This window comes from Saimiri boliviensis, chromosome X, assembly GCF_048565385.1.
Source record: "Saimiri boliviensis isolate mSaiBol1 chromosome X, mSaiBol1.pri, whole genome shotgun sequence".
Lineage (NCBI taxonomy): Eukaryota > Metazoa > Chordata > Mammalia > Primates > Cebidae > Saimiri > Saimiri boliviensis.
Window position 1 is genome coordinate 12,575,513 of NC_133470.1, and position 12,111 is coordinate 12,587,623.

A 12,111-nucleotide genomic window follows, 5' to 3' on the forward strand; every position below is an offset into this window, starting at 1 on the left:
TACCCAATAAATTACATGAAACAGATGTATTACTTACAGACAGGAAGCAAGGGACAAAAGAGGCCCTGGCTGCATTGTGAGCTAGTCCACCAGGGCTCTAGAATGCTGCCCAGGGCAGGGGTGATAGAGTCTTGACTGTACCTGCCCCACTTGCACCACAGCTGACAGACCCCAAAAGGCACCCTGCCTTGGGTTATATACCATAGAGGCCACATGAATCACTGGGCAAAGCTTTAAAGGACATCCTGCTTCTACGGGAGAGTGGAACACAACCTGGCTGACTTGAACAGTTCCTCCCTACCTCAAATGTTACATTCCCTAAAGAGGGACAAGAACAAGGGCAAACTGTTTCAGGCAGTTCTTCCATATCAGGATATTGTATTCCCAATGCATTCTACTGTTATTCTTAAGAACTACAAGCAAGGAAGAGGGAAGAACTGGGTCAGTCCAAGGCCACCTGGAGAACTGTCTTGCACATGGGTTATGGTAAAGTTGGCTATTCTAAAACCAGGCATCCACCCAAAAGAAGTCTTGGAAGATGTCTTTCTCTATTAAATTCAAATGATGGTAATTATAGTTTGGAAGTGGAATTGGCTTTTAGAGTTACTTCTGTAATGAAATTAACAAGCAATTCAAGCCTATTTCTGAAAATGAATTCAGTGGTTAATTGTTGAAAATAAATGTCTAGCCGGGCGCGGTGGCTCAAGCCTGTAATCCCAGCACTTTGGGAGGCCGAGGCGGGTGGATCACGAGGTCGAGAGATCGAGACCATCCTGGTCAACATGGTGAAACCCCGTCTCTACTAAAAGTGCAAAAAATTAGCTGGGCATGGTGGCGCGTGCCTGTAATCCCAGCTACTCAGGAGGCTGAGGCAGGAGAATTGCCTGAGCCCAGGAGGCGGAGGTTGCGGTGAGCCGAGATCGCGCCATTGCACTCCAGCCTGGGTAACAAGGGCGAAACTCCGTCTCAAAAAAAAAAAAAAAAAAAAAAAAAAAAAAGAAAATAAATGTCTAACTCCTATAAAAGGAAATTTACATTCATTTCTAACTCATTAAAATATCTACGGCTAGGCACCGTGACTCAAGCTTGTAATCCCAGCACTTTGGGAGGCCGAGGCAGGCGGATTACCTGAGGTCGGGAGTTCGAGACCAATACCCAGCCAACATGGTAAAACCCCATTTCTACTAAAAAATACAAAAATAAGCTGGGCGTGGTGGCATGAGCCTGTAATTCCAGCTACTCGGAAGGCTGAGGCAGAAGAATCACTTGAGCCTGGGAAGCAGAGGTTGCAGGGAGCTGAGATTTCTTAGAAGATATTATTACTTATTGTTCTGAAGTGAAAGTCTGTCATAAGAAATGTTGCAACAACTCAAACACTGATGCTTTCAGAATGGGCAGTAATTCTCAGCATAAGTTCTGATCACAGGGGCAAAATTTGTGACTTCCATAGCTACAACATTCTGTGCCATCCAGGGCACTCTAGTTTGGGGATACAACTGCCAAATCTCCACCCAGAGAGTTTAGTTTAAGATTTAGTCAAGAAGCAGACAGGTAAAGGTGATGATGTGTACTAAACCGTGATAGATGTTATAAAAGGTAGGATACTTGTGTTGGAAATGCATATCGTGCCTCACCCCTCTTGAGGGAGTAAGGAAGTTTTCACTTCATTCCTTAATGATGATGATGATGATGATGATGATGATGATGATGATGATGATGATATAACAGCTAAAGTTTTGGAGGCATCCACTATTGCCAGGCACTGTATCAGCATATAGCATGGGTTATCTTACTCAGTTTTCATAATAAAAGCCTTATAAGATGGGAACTATTATTACTATCTTTATTTTTACAAATGAGAAAACAGGAGTAGACATCAAGAAAAAAAAAATTTTTTTTCAGATGGAGCCTCACCCTGTCGCCCAGGCTGGAGTGCAGTGGTGCAATCTCAGCTCATTGCAACCTCCACTTCCTGGGTTCAAGGGATTCTCCTGCCTCAGCCTCTCAAGTAGCTGGGACTATAGGTGTGCGCCACCACACCTGGCTAATTTTTGTATTTTTAGTAGAGACGGGGTTTCACTGTGTTAGCCAGGATGGTCTTGATCTTCTGACCTCATGATCTGCCCGCCTCAGCCTCCCAAAGTGATGGGATTACAGGTGTGAGTCACTGTGCCCGGCGACCTCAAGGAATTTACTCAAGATCACAACCAACCAATGCACTGAGCTAGACAAGGTCAACTTGGAGGTGAAGGTAACATGTGTTGCCCCAAGTGTGTCAGTATAAGAGGGATTAGGGTGAAGTTTTATGCAGAGTTTGGGCTTCAGTTGAGTAATTATAAGGAGGGATTAGAGGAAGTTTACTAATCGGGTATCTTAGCAACTTTAATTTGGAGGAGAAGGGAACAAACCTAGGCCAAGGAAGCTATTCAATCACTCAAAAGATGGAGATTGTTAGTCATTTTACAGCTGTAATGTATTCTTGTGAGGAACATTTTTTGCTTGGCCTTGTATGTGTACATTAAAGTCTGATTATTAGTTGGGATAATTTTTAGTTTCTCAATCCCTACTCTAATTGCTCCAGTTTAATTTCTTATCACCTTTCACTTAGATTATTGTGATATTCTAGCTTTATCTTTTAATCCTTTATATTGCAAAGCAGAGTAATTTACCTAAAACAAATGCAACCACAATAAGCCTCTATTTAAAAGCTTTCAACGATTCACTGTTGTCTCTACAGAATGTAAACACAGCGTCTTAACATAGCACACCAGGCCCTCCTCCTTAACCTAGCCCTCCCACCCCATCACTACAACTATTCCTTGATACTCGAATTGCACTTTAAATTGGATCGCTGGGCAGGCATGGTGGCTTGAGCCTGTATTCTCGGCTACTAGGGAGACTGAAGGATCGCTTGACCTTCGGGATGTCGAAGCTGCAGTGAGTCGTGATTGCGCCACTGCACGACAGCCTCGGTGAAGGAGCAAGACCCTGTCTGTAACATATAAGAAATGAACAAATAAATTCGATTGCCAAAATTCTTGCTGTTCCCAGCATATTACACAGTTTTACCTCTCAGTGGCTTTGCTTATTCTGATCTGACTGTAACGGCATTCCCACCTTTCTCCGTCTGGGTAAAGGGCATCTTCCTTCCAAACTCAACTCTTTTTTTTTTTTTTTTTTTTTTTTTGAGACGGAGCTTCGCTCTTGTTACCCAGGCTGGAGTGCAATGGCGCAATCTCGGCTCACCGCAACCTCCGCCTCCTGGGTTCAGGCAATTCTCCTGCCTCAGCCTCCTGAGTAGCTGGGATTACAGGCATGCACCACCATGCCCAGCTAATTTTTTGTATTTTTAGTAGAGACGGGGTTTCACCATGTTGACCAGGATGGTCTCGATCTCTCGACTTCGTGATCCACCCGCCTCGGCCTCCCAAAGTGCTGGGATTACAGGCTTGAGCCACCGCGCCCGGCCTTTTTTTTTTTTTTTTTTTTTTTTTTTTTGAGACGGAGTCTTGCTCTGTTGCCCAGGCTGGAGTGCAATGGCATGATCTTGGCTCACTGCCACCTCTGCCTCCCGGGTTCAAGCAATTTTCCTGCCTTAGCTTTCCGAGTAGCTGGGATTACCGGCATATGCCACCACACCCGACAAGTTTTGTGTTTTTAGTAGAGACGGGGTTTCTGCATGTTGGTCAGGCTGGTCTCGAACTCACGACCTCAGGTGATCCGCCTGCTTCGGCCTCCCAAAGTGCTGGGATTACAGGCGTGAGCCACTGCCCCCGGCCCCAAACTCAACTCTTAGCATCAGAAAGCTCTCCCTGATATTGCAGTTGAGTCTCAGGTGATACTGGGGGGCGGGTGGGGGCGAGTAAAAAAGCTCTCTCTGAATCCCTAGGTGGACTATGTTAGGTAAACTTCATTTGCCTGCATCACATTATGTATCGGTTCTTCTCTGCCCTTCGATTGTAAACTCCTCAGGGGCAGGGGTAACAGCTTTGCAGCCCGGGAGGTAGGTATGCTTGGGGCCCGAACAGGTGTGACTGGCAGGGAGAGGAGTCTGGAGCTTTATCTGAGGCGCTGATAGGTGGATCGGCGGAAGAACGCAGAACCTGAAAAGTCGGAAATGAAGCCGGGCGAGCAGCTCTGTGCGGGATGTGACTTCACGAGTGGATGCTGAGTAAAGCGGAGTGTGTGACTTTAACCTCCTGGCCACAGCACGTCCTGCTAGGGCAAGGAGGGAGACAGTGATAAATCACTGGGCAAGTGCTGAAGCGACACTTACTTCTAGGGCGGGGCAAAAACCCCACAGGATTTTTGCGGGAAGGAGTTATATATTTGAGCAGCGTTTTGGAAGACGAGCCGCCGAAAGGTACCTCCACCCTTCCGTTTCTGGTCTCGTGCAAGGGGAGGCCGCCCAGCGCCCGCGCCTGCGCGTGCCCTTCACAGCTCTTAGGCCTGCCCTTTCCTGGAGGGGCGGGGCGGAGCCGCCAAGATGGCTGCGCCCGAGAAGATGACGTTTCCAGAGAAACCAAGGTAAGCTTTATACGGCGAGATGAGCAGGTGAGCGGGCCGACCGTGGTCACGGAGGATGTGGTGGCAGGAAGAAAAGGGAAGCAGGGCCAAGCCAGTCGAGCCACCGTGACAGCTCGATTCCTTCCTGGTGCGCTCCCTGGTGCGCTCCCCGGAGTGTCACCGGGCGGTTGTAGGCTCAGGCAAGCGAGGAGGGGATCAGGTGGCGGATGGAGAAGACCGCCTGGGAGTGGGAGGATGAGGCGATGATAGATGTCTGTTCTGTAATTAAAATACAGGAAGCAATGTTTCTTTCCTTAGCACCCGAACTATTTCCTTTCATTGGACTCGGAGGAGCGGGAAGCTTGGGCAGCGCTGCAGTGTAGCCGCTGATTGTTGTGTGTCTGTTTTTAAATCTTGCAGCCACAAAAAGTACAGGGCCGCCCTGAAGAAGGAGAAAAGAAAGAAACGTCGGCAGGAACTTGCTCGACTGAGAGACTCAGGTAACGGACCCTTTATCCTGTTTTCTGTGTTGTGAAATTGCTCTGTCCACTCCAGCCCTAACTTGAAGCCCCAGTGTCAGAAGGAAGTCAAATACTGCATCGGAGGAAAAATACCTGTGACTACTACCTCCCAAGTAGTTATTTACAAACACATGTTGGAAACAATGTTAACATACTAAAGGCGGGAAGAAGGGTTGGCGAATCATCACCCACTGATTCTGTGTAACTATTTATAAAATGTCTAACGTTATAGTTGCAAGCATCATGAATTACAGCAGCTAGCACAGTCCTTGCAGCACTCTTGGTTTCAAGTAATCCTTCCACCTCAGCCTCCCAAAGTGCTGGGATTATAGGCATGAGCTACCATGCCTGGCCCAAAACTCTTATTTGACTATAAAACAAACAATATATGGGCTGGGCGCACTGTGGCTCACGCCTGTAATCCCAGCACTTTGGGAAGCCGAGGCAGGCGGATCACCTGAGGTCAGGCGTTCAAGACCAGCACCTCCAATATTCGGTAAATATTTTTATTCGTAAAACCAGCAGGAGTTGAAGGTATTAATTAGAGGTTTTTCAGGTTTTTTTCAAACTTGACTAATATGAGACCCTTTGTTTACCCAAATCATTATGTTATTCAAATATATATCAACAGAATAGTTTTGAAGCTCATTTATTTATTTTTTAAACGGTCTTGTACTGTTGCCCAGGAGGGAAGTGCAGTGACACAACTACAGCTCACTGCAGCTTCCACCTCCCAGATTCAGGCAGTCTTCCCTCCTCAGCCTCCCTACTAGCTGGGACTATAGGCATCTACCACCATATCTGGCTAATTTCTTTTTCTTTCTTTCTTTCTTTTTTTTTTTTTGAGACAGAGTCTTGCTCTGTCGTCCAGACTGAAGTGCAGTGGTGCAATCTCGGTTAACTGCAGCCTCAGCCTCCCAGGTTCAAGCCATTCTCCTGCCACAGCCTCCTAAGTAGCTGGGATTAAAAGTGTGTGTCACCACACCCGGCTAATTTTTGTATTTTTAGTAGACATGGGGTTTCACCATGTTGGCTAGGCTGGTCTCAAACTCCTGATCTCAGGTTATCCACCCACCTTGGCCTCCTAAAGTGTTGGTATGACGTGTGTGAGCCACTGCGCCTGGCCCACCTGGCTAAGATTTAAAATTTTTGTAGAGATGGGATTTTACTGTGTTGCCTGGGCTGTTCTCTAACTCCGGACCTCAAGCGATCCTTCCACCTCAGCCTCCCAAAGTGCTGGGATTATAGGCACGAGCCACCTGAAGCTCTTACTTGACTATACAACAATATATGGGCCGGGTGCATGGTGGTTCACGCCTGTAATCTCAGCACTTTGGGAAGCTAAGGCAGGTGGATCACCTGAGGTCAGGGGTTTGAGACTCAGCCTGGCCAACATAGTGAAACCCTATCTCTACTGAAAATACAAAATTAACTGGGCATGGTGGCACGCACCTGTAATCCCAGCTACTTGGGAGGCTGAGGCAAAAGAATCACTTGAACCTGGGAGGCAGAGGTTGCAGTGAACCGAGATCGCGCCACTGCACTCCAGCCTCAACGACAGAGTGACACTCTGTCTCAGAAAAACAAACCAAAAATACATTTATAAATTATAAAACTAAATGAAATTACACATTCAGTAAAATTTAAATCCACATCATGTAATGCTGCGGATGATGTGAAACTGATGCTCCTCACAATATGTATATGGCACTGATGAGAGTTTGGAATGCTTTTACTAATGTTGCCTTATGGTTATTTACCACTTTTTCTATTAAATGACTGTAGAACCTTTATTTGTAAAGCAGATTTGACCTTCGTGTGGCAAAACCTAACATTTATGTATTAAATCCGCCTGCTTAATGTAATAAAATTAGGACTTAGTTATAAAATTATGTAGTAGTTATAAATGCAGATGGAAGCACTGAAATCATACAATACTACTGGGTTATAATGATTGTCATCCACATTATCCAGAATATGCTTATTAAATTATCCTAGAAAATTCTTTTTTTGTGTGTGTATTTTAGGTTCTGGGGTACATGTGCAGATCATGCAGATGGTTGCATAGGTCAATACATGGCAATGTGGTTTGGTGCCTACATCCCCCTGTCACCTGTATCTGGCATTTCTCCCCATGTTATCCCTTCCCAACCTCCCTAACCCATGCTGTCCCTTCCCTATTCCCCCCCAACAGACCCCAGTGTGTGATGCTCCCCTCCCTGTGTCCATGTGTTCTCATTGTTCAACACTCACCTATGAGGGACAACATGCGGTGTTAGATTTTCTGTTCTTCTGTCAGTTTGCTGAGAATGATGGTTTCCAGGTTCATCCATGTCCCTACAAAGGACACGAACTCATCGTTTTTTATGGCTGCATGGTATTCCATGGTGTATACATGCCACATTTTCCTTGTCCAGTCTATCATCGATGGGCATTTGGGTTGATTCCAGGTCTTTGGTGTTGTAAATGATGCCGCTATGAACATACGTGTATATGTTGTCTTTATAACAGAACGATTTATAATCCTTTATATATATACTCAGTAATGGGATTGCTGAGTCAAATGGAATTTCTATTTCTAGGTCCTTGAGGAATCACCACACTGTCTTTCACAATGGTTGAACTAATTTACACTCCCACCAACGGTGTAAAAGTGTTCCTATTTCTCCACATCCTCTCCAGCAGCTGTTGATCCTAGATAATTCTTGAAATCCAGAGACCATGGCCTCAAGTAACTAAGATTCTTAGGATTTGAGAAACATAGCCATAGAGGTTTTATTTACCATTATGGAGTTTTCAAGTAATTATTTTAGTGTTAGTACTTGGGATATTTAGAATGGAAGGAGCAGTGTGTTTACCTGCAACCCGTGTTAGCATTTCTCTCTTACTACTTAAAAACTCACCCGCTAGAGGTAGAACAAAGCCTCAGTGATAAAAGGAAAAATAGGATAGGTTGGAGTTATTGAGGCCTTTATTGTACTTCCTCTCTCCCCTCTTGAAATTTTCAGCTACTTTACTTTGTTCATTTAACTGTTTTACTCTAACATACTTAAAAAAAAAAAAAAACAAAAAAAAAAAACAAACAAACTTCTTCCTCTTTTTCTTTTCCTGCACTAAATCCTATAACAGCTGGTATTTGTATTGTTTTGATTTTTTTTTTCCTTTTTACTTAGCAAGTTGTGTTCAGAATGAGCCTCTGTGGAGTGTCAGGCCAGTCGTGTCCCATGGTAGTTTAGTCCATTAAAGGATCCAGGTCACTGGTCTGTCAAGATTATATAACTAATGGCATATCCAAGACAAAGCACCTGTCTCTTCACTTCTGCTTCTAGGTTTTCCCATTCCACCTCACAATTCTTTGCCTAGTGATACTTCATGAATACTGTAGACCAGGCGTCCCCAAACTTTTTACACAGGGGACCAGTTCACTGTCCCTCAGACCGTTGGAAGGCCGCCACATACTGTGCTCCTCTCACTGACCATCAATGAAAGAGGTGCCCCTTCCTGAAGTGTGGCGGGGGGCCGGATAAATAGCCTCAGGGGGCCGCATGCAGCCCGCAGGCCACAGTTTGGGGACACCTGCTGTAGACTATGGAACACTGCTTTTTTTTTTTTTTTTTTTTTTTTTTTGAGACGGAGTCTTGTTCTCTTGCCCAGACTGGAGTGCAGTGACATGATCTCGGCTCAGTGCAGCCTCCGCCTCCCAGATTCAAGTGATTCTTCTGCCACAGCCTCCCAAGTAACTGGGACTACAGGCACCTGCCATCATGCCCGGCTAATTTTTGTACTTTTGTAGAGACAGGGTTTCACCTTGTTGGCCAGACTGATCTCGAACTCCTGACCTCAGGTGATCTGCCTGCATCGGCTTCTCAAAGTGCTGGGATTACAGGTGTGAGCCACTGCACCAGCCAGGAACACTGCTGTTTATTGTAGCACACATTGGATGAGCAGACATTACCCAGAAGGCTAGAATGTTGAGTGTTATGGTGAGAGCACCTTGGCAAATGATTGGTAGAAGTTTCTTTGGCATCCAGTTCTACTTGAGATAACCTGAAACAAGCTACCTTTTCAGAAATTAAGATATTAAAAGCAAATTGCAAAACTGTAGCATGATTCTGTACGTACAGTTACATGTACAGGTTGAGTATCCCCTTATCTGAAATGTTTGCATTATATTTACCAATTAAGCATCTCAAATACCCAAATCCAAAATATGAAATGCTCCAGTGAACATTTCCTTTGAGAATTGTTGGCACTCAGAATATTTTCAATTTTTGGATTTGGGGTACTCAACCTGTATAATACCATTGGATATACATTTGATCCCTGAACAATGTGGGAGTTAGGAACACTAACCTCCCCCCGACCACTGCGGCCCTCCGCACAGTCGAAAATTTGCGTATAACTTTTCACTCCCCCCGAACTTAACTATTAAGAGCCTATTGTTGACTGTAAGCCTTGCCAATAACATAAACAGTTGATTAACACATACTTTTTTTTTTTGAGTCAGAGTCTCGCTCTGTCCTCCAGGCTGGAGTGCAATGGCATGATCTTGGCTCACTGCAACCTCCGTCTCCCGGGTTCAAGCAATTCTCCTGCCTCAGCCTCCCAAGTAGCTGGGATTACAGGTGCCTATCACCACGCCCAGCTAATTATTTTTTATTTTTTATTTTTAGTTGAGACAGGGTTTCACCATATTGGCCAGGCTTGTCTCTTGGCCAGGCTGGTCTCAAATTCCTGACCTTGTGATCTGCCCGCCCCAGCCTCCCAAAGTGCTGGGATTACAGGCATGAGCCACCATGCCCGGCCATAACACATACTTTGTATGTTATATATGTATTATATACCATATTCTTATAATAAAGTAAGCTAGAGAAAAGAATGTTACTAAGAAAATCATGAGGAGTAGAAAATATATTTACCACTCATTATATGGAAGTGGATCATCATAAAGGTCTTCATTCTCCTTGTCTTCATGTTGAGTAGGCTGAGGAGGAAGAAGAGGAGCTGGTCTTGCTGTCTTGGGTGACAGAAGCAGAAGAGGTAGAGGAGGTGGAAGGGAAGGCAAGAGGGTAGACACATTTGTTGTAACTTTGCAGAAATACATTATAATTTCTGTCTGACATAATTTGCTTTTCCATTTCTCTAAGAATGTTTCTTTACAGTTCCAGTTCTTCCACCATTTGCTTTAGTTTTAATGCATTCATTTTCAGTTTAGCCGGGTCCATAAAAAAAGTCAAAAGCAGTCTTGAATGGTTGGCACTTCTGCCAGATAGTCTAGTGTCAATTTGTTTTCTGGCACTGCTTCTCCTAAGTTTTCTTCCACATCACCTTGCACTGGAGGACTCATCCCCATCAAATGGACTTTTGTTAATTACTTTGGTGTGGTATCTGTTTAAGCTCTTGAATTTGTCCAAGATTTATATCTTGAAACCCTTCACCCCAACTCCCTTGCACTTTTTTTTTTTCCGTATCCACAATATCCACAATCTCTTTCACGATTTCCTTGATTGGCTCTGTCTTAAGTCCTGTGAAGCCGTGCACAATATCTGGACACAGTTTTTTCTCCAGCAGGACTTTGTTTTGGGCTTGATGATTTTCATGGCTTTTTCTTTCCTTTTTCTTCTTTTGAGATGGAGTCTTGCTCCATCCCCTAAGCTGGAGTGCTGTGACATGATCTTGGCTCACTGCAACCTCTGCCTCCCAGGAGTCCAAGCAACTCTCCTGCCTCAGCCTCCTGAGTAGCTGGGATTACAGGCGCGTACCACCACACCCAGCTAATTTTGTATTTTTAGTAGAGATGGGGTTTCACCATGTTGGTCAGGCTGGTCTCAAACTCCTGACCTCGTGATCTTCCTGCGTTGGCATCCCAAAGTACTGGGATTACAGGCGTGAGCCACTGCACCTGGCCTTTCATGGCTTTTTCTATAGCAACAATAACATCTTCAGAAGTATAATCTTTAAACACTTTCTTGATGCTCTCTCTGTTAGGGTTCTCTTCCATAGCATTGACAGTCCTTTCCATCGAGTACCATGTGTAATGAGCTTTAGAGGTTCTTGCAAGCCCCTGGTCTGGAGGCTGAATTAGAAACGTTGTGTTTGGGGGAAAGTAGACCACTTTGACGCCTTCAGTGTTGAACTAATGGGGTTCTGGGTGGCCAGGGGCATTGCCCAATATTAAAAGAATTTTAAAAGCCAGTTCCTTACTGAGAAGTCCTGACTTCAGGGACAAAGCATCAGTGGAACCAATTCAGAAAAAGGATTTCCATTATCCAGGCCTTCTAGTTGTGCAACCAAAGGATAGGCAGCTGGTGCTTATCTTTTCCTTCAAGGATCGGGGGGTGGAGCTTAGCAGCTTTATAGATAAGGGCAGTCCTGATCATAAACTCCACTATGTTTACATGAAACAGTAGAGTTAGCCTGTCTTTTTGTTTAAAATCCTGCTGCTTGCTTCTCTTCCTAACTACTAAATGTCCTTTGTGGCATTTTTCTAGAATAGGATACTTTCATTTCCATCAAAAACTTGTTCAGGCCAGGCGCCGTGGCTCACACTTGTAGTCCCAGCACTTGGGAGGCCAAGGCAGGTAGATCATGAGGTCGGGAATTTGAGACCAGTCTGGCCAACATGGTGAAATCCCGTCTCTACTAAAAATACAAAAAGTAGCCAGGTGTTGTGGTATGTACCTGTAATCCTAGCTACTTGAGAGGCTGAAGCAGGAGAATTGCTTGAACCGGGAGGCAGAAGTTGCAATGAGCCAAGATCGTGCCACCGCACTTTAGCCTGGACAACAGAGCAAGACTCCATCTCAAAATAAAACGAAACAAAACAAAACAAAGCAAAACAAACCTGTTCCTGCAGATATTCTTTCTCCTCAATGATTTTCTTTCTTTCTTTCTTTTTCTTTTTCTTTCTTTTCTTTCTTTTCGTCCTTCCTTCCTTCCTTCCTTTCCTTTCCTTTCTTTCCTTCCTTTCCCTTCCCTCCCTCCCTCCCTTCCTTCCTTCCTCCCTTCCTTCCTCCCTCCCTTCCCTTCCTTTCCTTTCTTTCCTTCCTTCCTTCCTTTCCCTTCCTTCCCTCCCTCCCTCCTT

The 12,111-nt window shown here is 44.8% G+C and overlaps 1 protein-coding gene across 1 annotated transcript in view; it reads left to right on the top strand.

Annotated features, from left to right (window-relative positions):
* The first annotated feature begins 4,145 nt into the window (after positions 1-4,145).
* ZRSR2 (zinc finger CCCH-type, RNA binding motif and serine/arginine rich 2) overlaps positions 4,146-12,111 on the top strand; it is a 39,717-nt gene continuing 31,751 nt past the window's right edge. Inside the window, exons 1-2 of the mRNA XM_039475395.2 lie at positions 4,146-4,527; positions 4,927-5,006. Of these exons, the coding sequence (XP_039331329.1) occupies positions 4,487-4,527; positions 4,927-5,006 (121 nt within the window). The 5' untranslated portion in view covers positions 4,146-4,486. The remainder of the gene's footprint in view (positions 4,528-4,926; positions 5,007-12,111) is intronic.